General features: G+C 41.3%; 2 protein-coding genes across 9 annotated transcripts in view; one reads left to right on the top strand and one right to left on the bottom strand.

Moving 5' to 3' along the window:
- The window catches only part of GART (phosphoribosylglycinamide formyltransferase, phosphoribosylglycinamide synthetase, phosphoribosylaminoimidazole synthetase), a 29,202-nt gene extending 7,142 nt beyond the window's left edge, over positions 1–22,060 (bottom strand). The window contains exons 1-17 of one of the 4 annotated variants that reach the window (XM_005674671.3): positions 21,970–22,060; positions 21,587–21,684; positions 18,254–18,439; positions 15,902–15,997; positions 15,252–15,426; positions 11,624–11,735; positions 10,517–10,585; positions 9,898–10,023; positions 8,751–8,838; positions 8,475–8,560; positions 8,146–8,314; positions 4,982–5,213; positions 3,000–3,094; positions 2,596–2,705; positions 2,059–2,257; positions 647–898; positions 238–390 (exon numbers count right to left, since the gene is read on the bottom strand). In XM_005674671.3, the coding sequence (XP_005674728.3) occupies positions 238–390; positions 647–898; positions 2,059–2,257; positions 2,596–2,705; positions 3,000–3,094; positions 4,982–5,213; positions 8,146–8,314; positions 8,475–8,560; positions 8,751–8,838; positions 9,898–10,023; positions 10,517–10,585; positions 11,624–11,735; positions 15,252–15,426; positions 15,902–15,997; positions 18,254–18,398 (2,107 nt within the window). In that variant the 5' untranslated portion in view covers positions 18,399–18,439; positions 21,587–21,684; positions 21,970–22,060. Of the gene's footprint in view, positions 1–237; positions 391–646; positions 899–2,058; positions 2,258–2,595; positions 2,706–2,999; positions 3,095–4,981; positions 5,214–8,145; positions 8,315–8,474; positions 8,561–8,750; positions 8,839–9,897; positions 10,024–10,516; positions 10,586–11,623; positions 11,736–15,251; positions 15,427–15,901; positions 15,998–18,253; positions 18,440–21,187; positions 21,310–21,586; positions 21,685–21,948 lie in introns of those variants that run through there. The other 3 variants (XM_005674675.3, XM_005674672.3, XM_005674673.3) reach the window with 3 other exon arrangements.
- SON (SON DNA binding protein) overlaps positions 22,070–22,374 on the top strand; it is a 31,239-nt gene continuing 30,934 nt past the window's right edge. For 4 of the 5 annotated variants that reach the window (XR_001295570.2, XM_005674676.3, XM_005674679.3 and 1 more), the window contains exon 1: positions 22,070–22,333. Coding sequence is in view for 4 of the 5 variants with exons in the window: in XM_005674676.3 (XP_005674733.2) it covers positions 22,257–22,333 (77 nt within the window). In the remaining variant the exon portion in view is untranslated. The remainder of the gene's footprint in view (positions 22,334–22,374) is intronic. The other variant, XM_005674677.3, reaches the window with a different exon arrangement.

The following is a 22,374-nucleotide window of genomic DNA, read 5'->3' as shown; positions in this document are numbered from 1 at the left end:
TCACAAGGAGTTAGACACGACTGAGCAACTTCACTTGGTCTATGCATTATAAACACGGACAATAACGTGAAAAGATATGGTAAAGGGTCAGTCCTATTTTTTCCACAAGAAGTCCAAATGATGAATAATTTCTGGGTATAATCCTGTGTGTATTTAAACTACCCAAAGAGTTTCCTTCCATAATGTATTTTTTATCCTAATAGTTTTCTGAGCAAAATTTCTTTTTAGTGATCTTACCTAAATTCACCCCCAATTTCTGAGGGAGGACTCTGGGGATGTTTTCCAGTAATCCTCCACCAGTAATATGTGCAACAGCCTTAACACGTCCTGAACGCAGGACAGGTAACAGTGAGTGGCTGTAGATTCTGGTTGGGGTTAGAAGCAAGTCACCTGTATATTGGGAAGATAAGATAAAAACTTAAGTCTATGAAATGAAACCAAAGCATACATAAAAAATAATTCTGAAACAGAGAAGGACTGTGACCCTGCCAGATACACCTGTTCTATAACATCTAAGCAGCCAAACCACAGCCTAAGTATTAATAATTTGTTCCATTCTAACTTTAAGTAATGAAAGCAGCCTAACCCTAGTGACTGGCTGCTCAGACATTTCCAAGTAGGAGAATTTAAACGTGAGTATGTGTACCTAAGGTCTGGTCACCACAACCAACAGGTGCTGGAGAAGAGTACTGGAGGGAAGAATTTGCTACTATTTTCCTCACAAGGCTGAATCCGTTGCTGTGAAGACCAGATGAAGCGATTCCAATAACAGCGTCCCCTTCTGTGATTCTTTCCAGGTGAGGAAGTTTCTGATCCCGCTCCATGGCGCCAACGGCAAAACCAGCTAGATCATACTCTCCAGGAGGGTACATGTCAGGCATCTCTGCCGTTTCACCTCCTGGCAGAAAGAGAAAACAAGAACAAAGAAATCATTGAATGTTTATACGTCTGTCTAGGAAGTAGTGACTGACACCAGCTACTCTTCATATGGACAATTAAACACAAGCTGTATTCTGCAAACATTCAGGAAAATGCTCTCTAAGGGCCATCTAACAGAACTCTCAACCAAGCATGATTTCAGGGGAAACAGCACTAATTTCCACAAAGGGTGAATATAGCCTCCAAACGTCGTTATTTTTACAGAATGAATGCTCAGTTGGACGTAAGGCCATTTTTCTAGCAGTTTAGTTTCAGAAATACTCTCACCTATATTTGATCTTTACAGTCACCCCATGTTCCAATAATGGTACAGGCTTAGAAGAGTGATTTAATCAGGGCTGCAGCTGCTAAGTCACTTCAGTCGTGTCCAACTCTGTGCGACCCCATAGACGGCAGCCCACCAGGCTCCTCCGTCCCTGGGATTCTCCAGGCAAGAATACTGGAGTGGGTTGCCATTTCCTTCTCCTGCCTAACTCTAAATGCCCTGGCCTAATAAATACATTAAGTTCACATTACCACCATATCATATAAAGACAGGGTCTAGGCTGGCAGATTTAAATCACGAACAGTTCTAAAAGATGGTTGAAAGGCAATTTTGGCTTTTGGGATAGGCCTGTCCACAGAAATGGGGATGTAAAAAAGGTAGTTTTAGTTTCTCTGGTCAACCTACAAATTTATCTTGTTAAAACCCTCATGTATGTACTCCAGTAACAGTTCTATAAACCTTGGGTACATTTTATCCTTAGTGTCATTTCTGTGGGAAATTAAGGCTTAAAGAGTCAGAATGCCAGGAACTGACCTGCCTCTGCTGCAGGGCCGTAAGGAGGAAACAAGCCCCTACTCTGTCTGTCCGGGAGGCCACTGAGAGACATGGGAGTCAAACAGAGGCCAAGGATCAGGGGGAAGACAAGCCTTGGGTGATGGTGAAGTGTGAGTCTGACCCTCGAGGGGAGGGTTTGGGGACACCGAGGTTTAAGTTTTCCTTAGCTGGTACTGTCTATATTTTGTTTGCCTCATTGCGTGGCACAGTTTGTCTTGCTGGCTATACTGGTCACCAATCAGGCTTATATGCAGGGCTGAAACACAGCGAGGGTGCATGATTAAAATGGAAGCGCATACCGAGGAGAGCACATCCAGCCTTTCTACAAGCTTGGGCGATCCCAGCGATAACAGCTTCAGTCGTATGGAGGTCAAGTTTTCCACAGGAAAAGTAATCAAGGAAAAAGAGGGGCTCTGCTCCTTGGGCCAGAATGTCATTTACACACATCGCAACCAAATCCTGACCAATGGTCTCATGTTTACCGCACTGCTGGGCAATCTACCGGAGGATATAAACATCCACATTAGAGAGTAAGTTCCAAACTGTATCTTGTCAATTATCAGAGAAGGCTAACAAATAATGACTTTTGGCTAGTGCTGTGAACACCTAAAGACAAAAGAACACTAAATTTTGATAAGCTACTTGGTCCAAAGTTATTCTTTTGTCCCAGATATACTCTCAAAGACACTGTTACTAGAAGCATGTAGCCATTGTAGCAAAACAATATTTGGTATGCTTCTCTTCAGTGCATATATGTCAAGAGGAGAAAGATATTTGATACATAGTAAATTCATATCTTTCACAAAAGGCCTTTACTCACTTAAGGGTCTGATTACCTTCAGTTTTGTCCCAACGCCATCTGTTCCACAGGCCAGAAGAGGATCAGTGAAACCAGCTGCTTTCAAATCAAAAAGACCAGCAAAACCTCCAAGATCAACATCACAGCCTGTTGGAGAGAAAATTTATTTCTTGCTGCATTTCAACAGCAAAGGACTGATCAAGAAAGCAGATATTGAAGGGGCAGACACATCCTTTAGAGTTTAAGATCATGGATAAGAAATGCTTTCCCTACTATTAGAGGTAAGAAAGCAGATGACTCTGAGTCTGGCTTAAAGAGGACAAGACTTACAGCAGCTTGGCATTAGTCTGGAACATGTTCTTCAGTTAACTACAAAGCCCCAAATCAATACACAATGTTCGTCATGGTTGATGAACTAGCAAAGGACAAGATCTGACTTACCTGGTCTGGAGGTGGCCTTCGCTAAAGGTTTAATTTTCTGGACCAGCATATTACCAGCTACAATGTCTACCCCAGATTCCTTGTAAGTCAGGCCCCTAAAAGTTCAAAAAATAAACTAAGACATCACCAGGGAAAAATTATTTTAACCTTAAAATATTATTTAAAGCAAAAGATATTCACTAGGCATTTTTCAGATCCCCTAATGTGCTTGGCCCCATCCAGAGATTTTAATTTGGCTGCTCTAGGGCAGGTCCTAGGAATTGAAATGTGTTTAAACAACCTCCCCAGTTGATAATCACTATTTGGAACTACTTCTCTAACTTAACTATTTCTTCCAGAAGTACCTGTCAGAGGCAGGTAAATATATCAACATTTGGCTACAACCTTTCTCTGTTCAATTTTGGTATGCAAAGGAAAGAGTACCAAAACTGAGTCCAAAAAGTGAAAATTAGGATGATAAGAACTCTAGAAAGAAATCACTTAATAATGAAACTGAGCTCTTACTGCAGTAATAGAGAACTGGATCAGTTTTCTTATAAAGACTATAAGAAACGATTTTAAAAACTCAAAAAACCCCCCAACCCCCCCCACACCAAAACCCCACTGAAACCAGGTAATGATATTCAATGTATCATTTCCATCTTTATAACAGTGCCAACAAGCTGGAGCATTCCATTTAGTGCTCATTTGCTCAGTCCTGTCTGACTCATTGCAACACCATGGACTGTAGCCCACCAGGCTCCTCTGTCCATGGAATTCTCCAGGCAAAAACACTACAGTGGGTTGCCACTTTCTTCTCCAGAGGATCTTCCTGACCCAGGGACTGAAAGTGTCTTCTATGTCTCCTGCATTGTAGGCAGATTTTTTACCCACTGAGCCACCAGGGAAGCCCAGTCATGTTAAATGGCACTGTGACTTTGGTGGTCTAGCGTTACAAAAACAACACTGACCTAGTGGGATTCAGGGATATAGGAAGAAATACCTCCAGTTTTATTAGAAACAAGATGCCAGGGAACAAACAGATTTGAGACTTTTGGCGGCTAACTACAAAAAAGGTGGCAGTCTAGGGTCACACTAGGATAGGAAATGAAGTTCTACTGATTAGAAATTTCAATAGGATCTAATTTCCTTTTTAAAAATGTGGACTATTTTTAAAGTCATTATTGAATTTGTTACAATACTGCTTCTGTTTTATGTTTTTGTTTTTTGGCCACAAGGCAAGTGGGGTCTTAGCTTCCTGATCAGGGATCAACCCTGTACACCCTCCTGCACTGGAAGGTGAAGTCTCAACCACTGGACCACCAGGGAAGGCCCAGAATCTACTCATTTTAAAAGTTAAAAAAATAAAATTGTAGCATGTCACTCTCATTTTGTCTTAAAACAAGTATTTCTCATACATGAACTCAATGAACATACTGTGATAAGATCAAGACACCCACATCTGCAGTTAATAGTTCATTGATATTTTACAAAGGAATAGCTGTATATGACAATAAGTGAAGTTATAAAATACATTTCAGTAATATAAATGCAGTGACCAAATGAAATGGTAAAATTTATAGTATAATCAAAGCTGTAAAGTTAAGATAACCCATATTTACATCTCAAATTCTTTTGACAGAATCAGGGTAACTTAGATATATATATAACAGTAATATGTAAATATATGATAACTCAAGGAATAAAAATCCCTTCCCCTATTTTTCTTGATGAATAATTGACAGCTTATTGCATACACCTAAAATGTAGAATGTGAAATAAACCTTTTAACAGCACATTTCAAATATGAGCTACCATGAAGTTTTTTCCATTTCATTTGAATATAACTAATACTTTTGATTCAAACTAAATGCAAATCAAAACTGGACCAGTTTCACAGTTCAAAATACAGAATGCCTTAGTTCAGGTTCAGTGGAGTTTTCTACATCACCATCTCTGCCAGTTCTAAAGCTGGGCTGTGATCACCTGGGTCACAAGTTTACCTGGTCTGCTGGAGGAAAGCTATGGCTCGAAAGCCAATGTCTTTTCTATAAACAGCTCCCTCAAACTTTATAGCAGCAAGTCCTTTCCTGGCTTCTTCAAGGGCTGAGATGAGATTTTCCCTGATGGCCGTGACAGTAAGGATCCTACCCCCGTTAGTCACCACCTTGCCATCTTTTAGGGCAGTGCCTGCTTGGAACACCTCCAGTCCTAAAGCCCGAGCCTCAGGAAACCCTGTAAGAGAGAGCATATTTGATACATTAACTATAATAATAATATTATACATTGTGGCTTATTCATTACAAGAGTGTTTTTTAAAAATATAATCTTTATTTCACTTAAACGAATCTTCACAAGAATCCTAACAGAAAGGAATTATGTGATATAACAATAAACTGACCGTTCCTCCTAAGAACAGCCTGTTCTGCTCTAGGGTGACAACTGTATACACTAAAGCTCTGTGTTATAGATCTCATGTAAGAATGATTATTTCAATGAAGGGGAAAAAAAAAAAGGCAAGCTCTGAAAAGTTTGGTACTAGAAGTGGAGTTATTTTCTCTTGAAAAGTAAAAAACTTAAAACATCAGTGAATAAATCCTGATCACTTTTTACTGAAAAGAACTTTTTTGCTTTACCACAGCCAACTAGATAAGGCTGCTTTTCCTTTTAAAATATTATTAAACTATATTTTCTAAATTATGCAGTGGACAATTCATATAAAGAAAACCTCTTAATTAAAAAATTTTTTTATATCCTTAGTTTGTCCTTTTTCTTTTCTCTTTTAGCACTGTATTTGGTAATGTAAAATTTTTTCTGCATCAATTTAAAAAAAAGGTTTTTTTTAAATTGAAGCACAGTGGTTTATAATATTGTGTCTTCTCTTGGTGTTTCTATACGATAGGGGCATTTAGTCATAGACAGCCAAATATCTGGTGGTATCAGTTCAGTTCAGTCGCTCAGTCGTGTCCTACTCTGTGACCCCATGAACCACAGCATGCCAGGCCTCCCTGTCTACCACCAACTCCCGGAGTTTACCCAAACCCATGTCCATTGACTTGGTGATGCCATCCAGCCATCTCATCCTCTGTTGTCCCCTTCTCCTCCTGCCCCTAATCCTTCCCAGCAATGAGTCAACTCTTTGCACAACTCCAAAGTACTGGAGTTTCAGCTTTAGCATCAGTCCTTCCAATGAACACCCAGGACTGATCTCCTTTAGGATGGACTGGTTGGATCTCCTTGCAGTCCAAGGGACTCTCAAGAGTCTTCTCCAACACCACAGTTCAAAAGCATCAACTCTTCAGCGCTCAGCTTTCTTCACCGTCCAACTCTCACATCTGTAAGCCTTGACTAGACGGATCTTTGCTGGCAAAGTAATGTCTCTGCTTTTTAATATGCTCTCTAGGTTGGTCCTAACTTTCCCTTCCAAAGAGTACTCGTCTTTTAATTTCATGGCTACAATCACCATCTGCAGTGATTTTGGAGCCCAAAAAATAAAGTCTGACACTGTTTCCACTGTTTCCCCATCTATTTTCCATGAAGTTATGGGACCGGATGCCATGATCTTAGTTTTCTGAATGCTGAGTTTTAAGCCAACTTTTTCACTCTCCTCTCTCACTTTCATCAAGAGGCTCTTTAGTTCCTCTTCACTTTCTGCCAAAAGGGTGGTGTCATCTGCATATCTGAGGTTATTGATATTTCTCCCGGCAATCTGGATTCCAGTTTGTGCTTCTTCCAGCCCAGCGTTTCTCATGATGTACTCTGCACAGAATTTAAATAAGCAGGGGGACAATATACAGCCTTGACGTACTCCTTTTCCTATTTGGAACCAGTCTGTTATTCCATGTCCAGTTCTAACTATTGTTTCCTGACCTGGTGGTATCAGTAACATCCAATATTGGGACATCAGAAACTATTACACTTGTCACTGTAACTTTAGGGGAATTTCACTGATACAAAGATCTTGATTCTATCCCTTCCCTTTCTTTGTTTTAAAAGGCAATCAATTCTTAACTGCCCAGTTACCATGTGTGGTATTTACAGAGCAATGGACTTCCTGTCTGGGTAAGACAGTTAAATAGGGTGTCTGGAACTTATTTACCATTGTAAAACACTGAGTTATATATAAATTGGTTACAATCATTTAACTATTGATAGATGCCTCACCTCCTATAAAGAGAAACAGAAGAGAAGGCTATAGTTCTGAAACTGCTTTAATTCTGCCATCAAAGTGACTATGGGGTATACTGCAAATTGGAGGAGGGGTTAATCTGTGATCAGAGATCACACCATGAAATCTACATTTCAAATTTACAACATCCTTGATACAGCATATTAAAAAGCAGAGACATTAATTTGTCAACAAAGGTCCGTCTAGTCAAGGCTATGGTTTTTCTAGTAGTCACGTATGGATGTGAGAGTTGAACTAGAAAGAAAGCTGAGCACTGAACAATTAATGTTTTTGAACTGTGGTGTTGGAGAAGACTATGAGAGTTCTTTGGACTGCAAGGAAATCCAACCAGTCCATCCTAATGGAAATCAGTCCTGAATATTCATTGGAAAGACTGATGTTGAAGCTGAAACTCCAATACTTTGGCCACCTCATGCGAAGAGCTGACTCATTTGAAAAGACCCCGATGCTGGGAAAGATTGAAGGCAGGAGGAGAAGGGGATGACAGAGGATGAGATGGTTGGATGGCATCACTGACTCAATGGACATGAGTTTGGGTAAACTCTGGGAGTTGGTGATGGACAGGGAGGTCTGGCGTGCTGCGGTTCAAGGGGTCGCAAAGAGTTGGACAACACTGAGTGACTGAACTGAACTGAACCTATGTAGTTTATACTTATGTTCCTCTGACTCATATATTTCTATTATCTTACTGGCTCTCAGGATGGATGAGAAAGGCGGGCCTGGGTGATTCTCCGTAAACTTGGCTAGGCCTACTTAAATCTTCATTGTGCAGAAAGGGAAATGGATAGCAGTTCCTAAATACAGCAGTTTTAGCTATTTAGTTTTACCCATATCCAAGCAACAAGCAACAGAGTTATGTTAAGAACCCCTGAAAAGTTACTGATGGCCTCACACCCTTACAGGGAGCTTTCCATGGGAGAAAGGCCTATTGCGGTACTGTTCACATTGTCTCCCAACCTTGCATTCTCTGATGTTCACCTGTTATCTCTACACCCTTGGTGTAGTCTCCTGGGTAACCTTTACTTGCCATGACCACAGTTACGGCAGCACAGTTGTCCAGCCAAACAGGCAGAGATGTGCAGAGCAAGCCATCTAAGGTAGACTGAATCACTTCATAAAGATCACTTTTAAGAAGTGGGAGGATCACCTGGAAAAAACACAATCAATATGACAACTGAGAGAAATTTCAATTCTCCTGGGACATTTTATTCACTGAAATACCAAAATTTGCATTATATTTCTTAAAGGTAATTATTTCAAAGCTGAAAAATCCTAAGATTAAAATAGCGCAAATCTTTTTTACTCACTTGGCACTCTGGATCACCGAAACGGCAATTAAATTCCAGAACTTTGGGGCCATTCTTCGTCAGCATTATACCAGCATAGAGGACACCTTCATTAAAAAAGAAAAAGAAACTTTAATGCAGACACTGTATTCTATGAAACTTAGAATACAGACTCAAGGTTTTGGAATGACCATAACCAACGTTACAACAATGGTCAATAAAAGGACGGTTTTAAAAACAGAGAAAATGCTGTAAACTTCCTCCATGAATTGTCCACAATGACATCCATGTGATTACCTGTGTATGGCATACCCTCCTCCTGCATGCCATCCACTGTCCTCTGAAGAATGGTATTTTTAATTTTTAGCAACAAATCCTTAGAAACCTGGGGAATACAGAGAAATATTTAAATGTAATTGGTATTAAACTAAAAAAGTCCTCTCCCACATTGAGGCTCCTTTGTATACTTCCAATATAGTGTGCATACCTTGCAAGCCTGTAAGTTGAAAATCTAAGGGGTTATAAAATTAATTACAGAAATCAGAGTTAGAATTAGTTCTTATATTAAAATCATTTTCACCAAATGGTAGTTTTAATACATAAAGTCTAAAGTAAACCATGTTTGTTTTTTAATCTTTTAGTTAAGAAAAATATCAAAAAGGCACCATGTTATTAGCGCTACTGCTGAGTCACTTCAGTCGTGTCCGACTCTGTGCGACCCCACAGATGGCAGCCCACCAGGCTCCGCCGTCCCCGGGATTCTCCAGGCAAGAACACTGGAGTGGGTTGCCATTTCCTTCCCCAATGCATGAAAGTGAAAAGTCAAAGTGAAGTCACTCAGTCGTGTCCGACTCTTAGCGACCCCATGGGCTGCAGCCTATCAGGCTCCTCCACCCATGGGATTTTCTAGGCAAGAGTACTGGAGTGGGGTGCCACTGCCTTCTCCGGTTATTAGCACAAACAATTTTAACTATCATCAGTGAAAGGAAATGTGAGTTTCTAAGTGCTATTTATAATATACTCAATGCAGATTTTTCCTAAAACTGTCTAGGAATTGTGTGGAAACATACTTCATCCATTACAGCAGAAACAGAACAAATGACAGTCTGATTCGCTTTTTGACGCACCACACCCACTCTTACTAAGCGCTGACTGTTGGCCCCTGCATATCCAGAGATGTGTAATTAATTCTAGACTATAACTGGCTCAAGGGGTAAAAACAGGGTATAGAAAGGAGGGGCTGGGAGGATCTGTTTAATCCACAAAGTTAGTTTCATAAAGGCTTTTAGAAAAGGTTAGTTTCAGAGTGAGGCCATAAAAGATTTTTCATTTATCAGGAAAACCAATTTGCTGATTAGTAATGTCATTTACAGGAAAAAAAGCAAAAACAAACCGGAAAAAGGAAAAGTGTCTAAGAGTTCTTTGCAGACCAAATGATGACTACCTGAGGGGCTGGACAGTAGGCTCCCATTCCCCCCGTGTTGGGGCCCTGATCACCCTCCAGCAATCGCTTATGGTCCTGTGCTGGGGGCATGGGCGCCACAGTCCGTCCATCAGTGAAGCACAGACACTACAGAAAAAACAAACAGTCCACTTAAACTTCAATGCCAAAAAGGTGAAAAAAAAATTTCATAAGCAGAACTATACATACCTTAACTCCATTAGAGAGTTTTTTTTTAAATGATCTAAAACATAAATAACTTTCCTAGATCAAGTATCAGAAGATTTTGTGTATTCAATTATGAAGGATCTGTAATTTTTGAGCTAGGTTGGTCAAGGGGCAGGTCAAGCTACTCCCTAAAGTAAAGTAGTTCAACCTTCCTCCTCTTTAAATAATTTGTGATATAAGTCCAGTTCCCCTACTGATACACTAGGAATGATTAAAAGAAGATAAATTACTTTTTCATTTGTATCCAAAATAGTAAACACATACAAATTCCTTTGTATTGCTCAGTTTATGCTCTTGGTTGAAGCAACCAGAACAAATCAAGCCTTTTTTGGGGATCACAGATCAGATAACACAGTGTATACTCTATACAAGTTCAAAAGATGGATATACGTACAGACACCTCTTCTCCTTCAAGAAGTTCTTCAATGACAACTGTTTCTCCTGCTTCTCCGAATGCTTTACCCTTATTGGAGATAAAAAACAAAGATATAGGAACTGAACGGGTAAACTTATTAAACCCATTAAACCTGTGGGGAAAAAAAAAACAAAGATAAATTATAAGCTTTCATTACTTATTTAATCAGCGGCTGTCATTTTGCACCATTTGTATAATGAACCAATGCACTAGTTTATAATTTCTCTTTCCCTTTCTGAAAGCCGCATAGGAACACATGAATGTCTCCTATTTTTAAAAGTGGCAACGATGTAGAGTTAGCACTGGCACAGAAGAAATGACTACATCATTGGAACCCTCCTGGGTAGCCTCCTTTCCAGGTTCAATAAGGCAACAGGAAACAGACGTTGTCATCATCACTACTTCACTCTTACTTCTGATTACACTTAATACGTTTGGTTATAGTGATTATACCGTAGTGTCTGTGAAAGCAGATTTCCAAAAGATGGAGAAACCCAAAACAACCAAGATGGATCCTACAAGCAAAGCATTAGGGGCTTCCTTGGTGGTCCAGTGATTGGGAATCCGCTTGCCAGTGTGGGGGTCCAGGGTTCAATACCTAGTCTGGGAGAGTTCTGCACGACGCAGAGTAGCTAAGCCCCATGTGCATAACTACTGAGCCTGTGTGCTGCAACTACTGAAGCCCATGCGCCTGGAGTCTGTGCTCCGCAGCAGGAGAGCCCACCGCAGCAAGAGGCCGGGGCCCCACAGTGAGGAGTGGCCACCCGTCAGCCTGCCTGCCGTCAAAGCCTGTGTGTGGCAGTGAAAACCCAGTGCAGCCAAAAATATTTTTTTCCTTAAAAAAAAAAAAGCAAAATATATTAAAATAAAAAGCAATATATATTGTTTCACTTTTCTTAGACTGGAGACACCAAAAACAGATACTTGTTTTTACAGAGATGGATTATAATACATAGTATTATAAACAGTAATTAGTATGCATTTTCCTCATCTTGAGGATAAGAATTTTTAAGTATTTGCAAAATTGGGAGTAGTTATCCAGTGTGACTAGGAAATTATGAACATTTTTCAGAAGGATCAACTTACCTGCATAATCTCTCTGACAGCGTCACAGGCCTCCTCTTTGCTCTTGGCAATAATTACCCCTTTCCCAGCTGCAAGACCACTGGCCTTCACAACCAAAGCGGGGAAGTCTGCACTGTGAAGACAGAGGAAGTTTCAGTATTCAGTAAATCCTAATAATTCAAAAGTTTAAAACACTTGCAGATTTTGTGATGATATGCTATAGCAACAACTAAAAAGCAGAAAGAGAAAAAAACAGCTAACACCATTTTGATGTACTTCCTGCCAGGATTCTTTTCTTCTGTATTCCTCTGTAGTTGCCTGTGATCATATGGTACATACGATTTTGCTTTTCTCACCTACCCTGACAGCATATCAACAAATCTTTGGGAGAAGAAATAGCAGCAATATAGGATGGATAAGGAATGATCTTTAAGATACAATAGTGAATCATGGACCAATATAAGCAAAGACACATAATTTCTCCAAGTACACATAAAAAACTGTTGTTGGTAGTTTTTTCTGTTGAGTAGACCTGGAGATCCAGGAGACTTACCCAAAGTAACTAAGTTGTTACGTCCAAGGAAATCTGGTTAATACAAAACAATAAACTTCAATGTAGAATAAAGAATAAATAAGAATAACTAAAATGAAAACTCGGAGAAGGCAATGGCACCCCATTCCAGTACTCTTGCCTGGAAAATCCCACTGATGGAGGAGCCTGGTAGGCTGCAGTCCATGGGGTCGCTAAGAGTTGGACACGACTGAGCGACTTCCCTTTCACTTTTCACTTTCATGCATTGGGGAAGGAAATGGCAACCCACTCCAGTGTTCTTGCCTGGAGAATCCCAGGGACGGGAGAGCCTGGCGGGCTGCCGTCTATGGGATCACACAGAGTCGGACACGACTGCAGCGACTCAGCAGCAGCAGCAGCAGCAGCAAAATGAAAACTATGGATGGAGGTTCGTGACATTGTACAGGAGGCAAGGATCAAGACCATCCCCAAGAAAAAGAAATGCAAAAAGGAAAATGGTTGTCTGAGGAGGCCTGAAAAGAGAAGCTAAAGGCAAAGGAGAAAAGGAAAGATAAACCCATTTGAATGCAGAGTTCCAAAGAATAGCAAGGAGACACAAGCCTTCCTCACTGATCAATGCAAAGAAATAGAGGAAAACAATAGAATGGGAAAGACTAGAGATCTCTTCAAGAAAATTAAGAGATACCAAGGGAACATTTCATGTAAAGATGGGTACAATAAAGGACAGAAATGATATGGACCTAACAGAAGTAAAAGATAGTAAGAAGAGGTGGCAAGAATACAAAAGAACTATACAAGAAAGATATTCAAGACCCAGATAATCATGATGGTGTGATCACTCACCTAGAGCCAGACATCCTGGAATGCAAAGTCATGTCGGTCTTAGGAAGCATCATTATGAACAAAACTAGTAGAGGTGATGAAATTCCAGTTGAGCTATTCCAAATCTTGAAAGATGATGCTGTGAAAGTGCTACACTCAATATGCCAGCAAATTTGGAAAATTCCGCAGTGGCCACAGAACTGGAAAAGGTCAGTTTCCATCCAAATCCCAAAGAAAGGCAATGCCAAAGAATACTCAAACTACCACACAATTGCACTCATCTCACACGCTAGCAAAGTAATGCTCCAAATTCTCCAAGCCAGGCTTCAACAGTAGGTGAACTGTGAACTTCTAGACGTTCAAGCTGGATTTAGAAAAGGCAGAGGAACTAGAGATCAAATTGCCAACATTTGCTGGATCATTGAAAAAGAGAGTTCCAGAAAAACGTCTGCTTTATTCACTATGCCAAACCCTTTGACTGTGTAGATTACAACAAATTGTGGAAAACTCTGAAAGAGATGGGAATACCAGACCACCTGACTTGCCTCTTGAGAAACTTCTGTGCAGATCAGGAAGCAACAATTATAAGTGGATATGGAACAACAAATCGGGAAAAGAGTACATCAAGGCTGTATATTGTCACCCTGCTTATTTAACTTATATGCAGAGTACATCATGAGAAACACTGGTCTGGATGAAGCACAAGGTGGAATCAAGATTGCTGGAAGAAATATCAAGAACCTCAGACAAGGAGATGATACCACCCTTATGGCAGAAAGCAAAGAAGAACTGAAGAGCCTCTTGATGAAAGTGAAAGAGTGAAAAAGTTGGCTTAAAACTCAGCATTCAGAAAACTAAGATCATGGCATTTGGTCCCATCACTTCATGGCAAATAGATGGTAAACATTGGAAAAAGGGACAGACTTTATTTTCTTGGGCTCCAAAATCACTGCAGATGGTGACCACAGCCATGAAATTAAAAGACACTGGCTCCTTGGAAGAAAAGTTACGATCAACCTAGACAGCATATTAAAAAGCAGAGACATTACTTTGCCAACAAAGGTCCATCTAGTCAAAGCTATGGTTTTTCCAGTGGTCATGGATGTGAGAGTTGGACTGCAAAGAAAGCTGAGCGCTGAAGAATTGATGCTTTTGAACTGTGGTGTTGGAGAAGACTCTTGAGAGTCCCTTGGACTGCAAGGAAATCCAACCAGTCCATCCTAAGGGAAACGAATCCTGAATATTCACTGGAAGAAATGATGTTGAAGCTGAAACTCCAATACTTTGGCCACCTGATGCAAAGAACTGACTCATTTGAAAAGATCCTGATGCTGGGAAAATGAAGGTGGGAGGAGAAGGGGTCAACATGAAGATGAGATGGTTGGATGGCATCACCAACTCAACAAACATGAGTTTGAGTAAACTCTGGGAGTTGATGATGGACAGGGAGGCCTGGCGTGCTGCAGTTCACGGGGTCGCAAAGAATTGGACATGACTGAGCAACTGAACACAAAAACATACCAAGTAGCTTAGATATGTCAACAACAAAAAAAGGCAAAGGCATGTATTTTCCAACATTCATTCATTGATCAATGTTTTCCATAGAATAAAGAACAGGATGTTTAATTTCAAGATTTAGGATTGAACTGTATTGCAGAAGGCCAAGTGATGATTCTTCTCTCTAGTTAATTATTTATGAAAAAAAAAAAAAATCCATACCCTTTGTGTTGTAAGATGCTGCTGGTGCTAAGTCGCTTCAGTTGTGTCCGACTCTGTGCGACCCCGCAGATGGCAGCCCACCAGTCTCCCCCATCCCTGGGATTCTCCAGGCAAGAGCAATGGAGTGGGTTGCCATTTCCTTTTCCAATGCATGAAAGTGAAAAGTTAAAGGGAAGTCACTCAGTCGTGTCCAACTCCTAGCGACCCCATGGACTGCAGCCTACTAGGCTCCTCTGTCCATGGGATTTTCCAGGCAAGAGTACTGGAGAGGGTTGCCACTGCCTTCTCCAATGTTGCAAGATGCCACTGCGTCAATCTGGCTAACAGTACATGACTACAGAACTAAATGTATCCTTTCCCCATATAAACTATTCAGCAGAATTGTTAAAAAGCTTATCCTTCTGCAAGGCCACAAGAGTGAATCTCATTTTATTCTGATGTTGGAAAAAGGCAATCTATATTCTATGAGTTTTCCCTAGAATTACCTTACTATAAACTCATAACAGTGACTCTTACATTCCAATATCATAACGAGATAACAAGACAACTGCCCTTCACAGGCTGTCTTCTATCTACCTCATAATGAAGTCACAGGCTTTTTCAGGTTTAGTGAAAGCTTTCCATCTTGCTGTTGAGATTCCATGTCGGTCCATAAACTCTTTGGCAAATCTCTTGCTGGACTCTAACTGAGCTGCTTCTGCTGTAGGGCCAAAGCACCGAACTCCCACAGAGTTCAGGTTCCCAACAATTCCTAGTGATGGAAATAAGGAGCCTTAGTCAGGTCTGTGCAGGGCCTTTTCATTCTAAAGAATTCAGAGTAGACTAAATCTACACTGAGATAAGGCAGATGGAAGAGAGTAGGAAACATGAACAGTTTTCACATTTTCTACAGGATACAACAAAATGCTACCTGCCCATGATTCAAGTACAACAAAAATTTATGTGATATTCAAATATATGGATAGAGCAGATTAAAAAAATATTTCTCATGGCTGCAAATTTGATCTCTCATTCAAATTTACTCATATTATTATTTGTATTATCCACAAAAATAATGCTTGGGAGAAAAAAAATCCTAGAATTTAGTAATTTCTAGAGAGTGAAAACTTTTTCCAAGGTAATTTTGTTATTAGGAAACCTCATCTATAAAATGTATGAGATTAGATGATCTCCAAGCTCCTATTGGCACAGTAGAAATCATAACAATAAACAGAAATGAACTTTACCAGCAGCTAGAGGTGCCTCTGGTCCAACAACTACAAATTCAATTTTCTCATCTTTGCAGAACTGCGCAAGGGCAGTATGATCACTGATTGAGATGTCTGTGAAAAGAGAAAAGAAACAAACCTATCTTGTTTAAACGTACTTTAAGGTATAATAAGTAAGTGTCTTCCTGAAGTCTAAGCACGATACTCTGGTATGCCTATCAATTGTTGATTTTCTTTTGGTGTTGCAGGAGAGTTTCACCATGAGAAATTCAGAGCAGAGTACATTAGGCTAACCAAGAAAGCTGAGTTCTCTTTTATTACTACAGTGACAGAGAACTGAGTAAGTTTCCCAAGAGCTGTACTCTCCTGACTGTAGCGTTCATGTCACTAGTGTTGATTATAAACAAAACAGTGTATCAGAGAATATACTTAGAAACTGGCCTTTTAAATGTCTTTCATTCAAGATTTACTAAAAATTACTATATGCTAGGTAACTGTCCTAGTCACTGAGTTAAGACATATACACAAACAAGATCCCTACACTTAGGATGCTTATATTTCACTATGGGAATACTGGGTTATGACTATCCAAGCAAACTAATAAAGTTAGGCAAATCTGCTGTGAAGTAAATTGAGAGGCTATTTCTGACTAAGCCAGGCAGGGGCTCTTTGTGCAAAGATGTTTACGCTAAGAATAGAATGGTGATTTTATGACCTTTCTCACTTTCTCAACCTACCAGCAAGGTAAATCTTCTTTCTCAACGAAGTTCTAAGTAGTAGTGGGATCAACCATATACTGAGCATCAGTCTGTTTTATAGGCACTCTTCTACTTCACTGTATCTGGGCCACCATTCCTAATCTGGCTGAAGTTTCGAACTACTCTGCACATATGTAGTGTTTGTGATGTATAGGGAGTAAGTGCAGAAAAGGTAGAGTTCTCAGTGTACAGAAACTGCCTGAATGGGTAAGGATGGAGTACCATGAACTCTGGGTTAGTAGGTGCAAACACAACTGGGCCGAGCAGAGCCAACTACCTCAGTACAGCAAAGGAAGATGACACACCTAACCTGTCGATACAAGTGATTCAAGTCTCATAACAATCTTGGGAGATTTTCATGTGCTGGTCCGTGTAACAGCAATTACAGCTAGATAAAATGTGCCAATACTTAAAAAAAACAAAAACAAAAACAAAACCCCTCACTCCCAGAGCTAAGATCCCAGGGAAGCAGATATTTTCTTATTTATCTCTTATCTGTGGTCCCGTGTACACAATCATCTTCTCCCAGTTTGTGGCTCACTGGATCTATGTTCTCCCTGTAGATACTATATGCCATGCAGAGTACTAGGCACAGTACACATAGTGCAGAATCAGACAGGCGAGTTCCTTGCCCTCATGCAGTTTACATTTTAGAGCTTCTGTTTTAGGAGGGAAGTGAAGATAAGAGACAGACAAGAGAAAAGTAAAAGAAGACGCAGGTACCAGCTCCCTTTGGGGAAGTCCTCTTTGAGGAGGTAGCGTAAGTTGAAACCTGAATGATGAGCCAGTCAGCTGGGGGTGAGAACAAAGTGCAAGGCAGCTCTGTTTGGGAAACTGCCAGGACTGCATGGATAGAGCGCCATGAAAAGAAGAGGAACACGGAAGACCAGGCTGGAAAGGCAGACAGGCCAGGCCTCAACAGGTTTTGTAAGCAACAGTAAGGAGTTTGAGTTTTATGCTAACTACTATGAGAAGTTATTGGAGAGTTTAATGCAGCAAAAGTACTGATTAAGCTTCCCTGGTGGCTAAGAGGTTAAAGCATCTGCCTGCAATGTTGGAGACCTGAGTTTGATCCCTGGGTGGGGAAGATCCCCTGGAGAAGGAAATGGCAACCCACTCCAGTATTCTTGCCTGGAGAATCCCACGGACAGTGCAGCCTGGTGGGCTACAGTCCACGAGGTCGCAAAGAGTCGGACAAGACTGAGAGACTTAATTAAGAATTGATACCTTCTTATATTTACTGGTGGAAGAGATAAAGGCTGAGATCTATTATGGAATAAGAATTAGCAGAACTTACATTTAATAGCCTGCTCAATTTTTAATTCCCCAAAATATATACTCAAACACCTTGAATCTGTATTAGGTACTTCTTTGTGACTTTCTTATTAGACATGTTTTAAAAGTTTAAACTAATTTAAGGTAAGGAAGTGCTATACTCTGAACAACAGGATACCTTAAATGTATAACATATGGCAACTATTCAAATTACTATATACATTTTTGGGTTAAGCAAAGCATTCAAATCTGAACAGCAGTTGACTATTACAAAGAACAGATGCGGTTGACAGTTTATCGTTTACAATTGTTCACTTTTACTTAAAAACGTGATTACCAGTATTTGAAATCTTCTCAGAGCAGGCAGTGCCTGCATTTCCTGGGGTAACCAACACTTGTTTGACATGAGTAGACTGTGCAAGTTTCCAGGCCAGCGTGTGTTCCCGTCCTCCATTGCCAATGACAAGTACTCGGGCTGCCATTGTGCTATCTGCAAAGCAGGAATTCAGCAGGAAGATGAAAGCTGCAGAAAGAAAACCACAGTTGACCGTTTTAAACTGGGACTCATAATTTGAGAAATATGACTGTACTCTTAAGGATTAGCGTGGTACTTTAGAAATAAGGCAGACTGGCCTCAGTTCAGTTCAGTTCTGTTGCTCAGTCATGTCCGACTCTTTGTGAGCCCATGAATGGTCTAAAGAGCTTGATTTAAAAAAAAAAACAACAACAAAAACTCCGATCACCCTTTCTAGAGCTTCACTTTTAGAAGATTTAATAATCATCAAACCTCAATTAAAATTGAGTCTTAATGTTGTCCCAGTGGTTAAGAATCCATCTTCCAACGCAGGCGACATGGGTTTTATCCCTGACCAGGGACCTAAGCGTGCACAATATACTACTGTGCTGCAGTTTGAGCGCCACAGCTAGAGAGAAGCCTGTGTGCCACAAAGAAGACCCGATGCAACCAAATAAATCAATAAATTCTGATGGCCATATAGCCTCTGTTGCAATTACTGAACTCTGCCATTGTAGCACAAAGAGCAGTCTTGGACAAGAGACAAACGTGGCCTGGCTATGCGCAGCAAAAACTAACACAAAACAGGCATGGGCTGTAGGTCATAGTTTGCCTATTTTTGCTCTAAGCCACAAGAAGCTGTAAGAGGTTTATAAAGAATTAAGCGTGGCTATGTTTCAATGAAAATTTATAGACATAGCAATTTGAATTTTGCATAACTGTCACAGAAACATCACTTTTCCTTTTTTCCCCCTAACCATTTAACAACATAAAAATTATTCTTATTTAGTGAGCTGTACAAAAACAGGTAGTAGGAAGGATTGGCACCAAGAGCTACAGTCTGCTGATCCCCATTTAAGAAGCTGGTGCACGGCTTCCCTGGTGGTGTAGCGGTGAAGAATCTACCTGCCAACGCAGGGGACGCAGGTTCGACCCCTGGTATGGGAAGATCCCACATGCCTTGAAGCATTAGTTGCATGTGTGTCACAACTACTGAACTAGCCTTCTGGAGCCTGGGAGCACTGCTGGGCTCCCTCGCCCTAGAGCCCCTGTTCCAAAACAAGAGAAGCCACCACGATGAGAGCCCCATGCACTACAGCAAAGAGTAGACCCTGCTCTCTGCAACTAGAGAAAGCAAAAGCAAAGCAAAAAAGATCCAGTGCAGCCAAAAATACAAATAAGTAAATAAATCTTTTTTTTTAAATGCAATATGCTGGCAAAGGGACTTCCCTGGTGGTCCAGTGGTTAAGAATCTGCCTTCCAATGCAGGGGATGCGTGTTCCATTCCTGGTTGGGGAATGAAGATCCCATGTACCAAAGGGCAGCTAAGCCCATGGGATGCAGCAGCCCCTCCTCCCAGAGGAAACTGGTAGAGAAGGCAAAAATCAAATGTAAACACATCTCACTCAGTTCTGGCATCTGATCCTGAGCTGGATGGGTAACTCTCTCTCTGCTCAAGTGAGCATGTGACCTTGGTTAAGCTCTTACTGTCTGCAATTCGATTTCTATGCATCTATCTTACAAGGTGGAATTAAGAACGTGCCTTATGAGGCATAGTAAGAATTGAAATGGCATTTATTTATAAGTAATTGGTACAACTGCATACACTCAATAGTAAAAGAATGCTAACATGCTACATTTGATTCCTTTTGTCTAAACTGATGCTTCAGGGATAGAAATTCTAGAAAGCCAAAAGAGTGAATAATCTGTCGTATTTGTCATATTCATTTACTAGTTTTCAGAAGACATCTAATTACGTAGAATGCAAATTTATAACAGGAAAAACTGAAATCAGTTACTTATGAAATACTAGGAATACATATTTAAAGAAAAACCTAAGTTGATAATATAAAACACTTCTTGAGCACTTCTTGCCAGATGCTACTCTAAATGCTTTTAATTTTAAAATTCTATGAGGTAGATAGGATTACTATGCCCACTTTGCTGATAAACATACCTGAGGTTCAGTTAGGTTAAGTAACTTGCTGCAGGTCACATAGATCAGAGGGTGAGATTCCAACAGAAGCAATTTTGCTTCAGATACAATTGAAAATATGAAGAAGAAAAAAATTTACTAACTTATCTCAGAAAGGAAAATGGTCAATGGAAAACACAGACTTGCCATGTATATTGAAATATTTGAAATAAATATACTTTAAATCTAGAGTAGACATTAGTGTGAATTACAGGAGCAGTGAAGGGATTATCGTAGATCTCTGAAATAGGTTTAGGACTCAGACTGAGGGAATGTACATCCAGGAGTGGCTAGGAGCCCTTCAGTCAGAGGACCTGGGATAGGGTTAAGACTTACTAGCTGGGAAACCTGGAGGGACTTAACCTTCTTGGGCCTCAGTCGTCTAAATGGATAACATAACAGAGAATTAGAGAGCCAAGAAAAGCCATTTCAAAAGACGTGGTGAATAATACAACATAGAAACCACCTACAAAATGGGATTAAGTAACTTGCTAGAGACAAAGGACGGAATTAAGAAAATATGCAATTCTGGTGCATGGCATTAAAAAAAAAGCATAAAGGTACAAAAAGGGCCCTTACACTTAAAGCAGAGAAATGACAGAGCCATTGTAAACCTCAGTTAAAACTGAAAAAGCATATGGCCAACCTTCACCCATGGCACGTGGAAATAAGATGAAAATTCCTGCAGCCAAACCGGTTCACACAGTTTCATCTCACGCCTGAGAGTAAATCCGCCAAGCCAAACCGTAAAGCAACTTTACTGAGAGGCGGAGGAAACTCACCCGGCGATACTGGGTGACCTCGGGGTCCGCACGTAGACCTTCGCCTAGCGCTCTGGATCTGAATGTACTCCACGCGCGCCGGAAGTTGGGCGCGCGGAATCCGGCGCGCTCGGCCCTCCCACCCCGCCCTCGAGGGTTCGCCTCCCTATTGGCTGGCGGGGCCCGTGGTCCCCACCCCGAGGTAATCAAGAACGATGCCCTCCCGCTCTCGGGCGCGGCCTGAACCTCCCCTCCGGAGCTAATCTCTTAAACCCTACTCGTTTACAGTGTTTAATTCTGTGGTACCAGGTGCCACGTAAAATCTACTCTCCCCCCCAGAACCTCCTGAGCTCTGAGGGTGGGGAGCGCCAAAATGCTAAACCCATGTTACTTGTGTGTTGCTTAGGAATCAGAACTGACCGGCTACTGTGCAAAAGTCTCGTGATGCGCCTGGCTCCTGACGAGATTAGAATGCACCAGGGTTTGAGCTCAGCTGGCTCGTGACCTCTGACCCAATGCTAAAATGGGGAAAAAAAAAAAGCTGATTATAGGATGCCATGGGAGAGAGATGGGGGGATGAAAACGTTATTCTTCGTACGGTGGGCAGGCGCTGATAATGTGCTTTCCCGAATGGATCTCCCCTGCCGAAACGCGGAGACGTGTTGGAGCACCCTGTTGCCCTCCCCGCTCCCTTTCCTCACGGAATTTAATCTCGGGTAGTTAGTGGCTAAAATAAGCCTCTTAAACGGCCCCCCCTCCCCCAAACGCTATTGAAGACTGACAACTGAAGCCGACACAGCCACCTCGAGAGAGACTTCTCCTGTAATGGCGCCTGCGTCAGTCACTAACATGGCGGACACAGTCGTGCGCGGCGCAAACGTCAGCAGCTCTACCCCAAACGCTCAGAAACAGCGGAGGAGAGCGGGGCCGTGCTCGCTGATAGGTTCGGAGGCGGAGCGTACCGGTCTGGCTCTCCCACAGGAGCCAATCAGGACGGCGAGAGACGGAATTGGCCGCTGCGCCTCCTCCCGAGGCATGCTGGGAGCCTGGAGGACTGGTGAGGAGGAGTTGAGAGAACGGAGCGGACGCCATGGCGACCAACATCGAGCAGATTTTTAGGTCTTTCGTGGTCAGTAAATTCCGGGAAATTCAACAGGAGCTTTCAAGGTAAGCTCTCCTCAGACTCTTCTGCTCCCAAAGGACCGCTG

This window comes from Capra hircus, chromosome 1 (genome assembly GCF_001704415.2).
Source record: "Capra hircus breed San Clemente chromosome 1, ASM170441v1, whole genome shotgun sequence".
Taxonomy (NCBI): domain Eukaryota; kingdom Metazoa; phylum Chordata; class Mammalia; order Artiodactyla; family Bovidae; genus Capra; species Capra hircus.
This window is presented reverse-complemented; position numbering and strand designations above follow the sequence as displayed.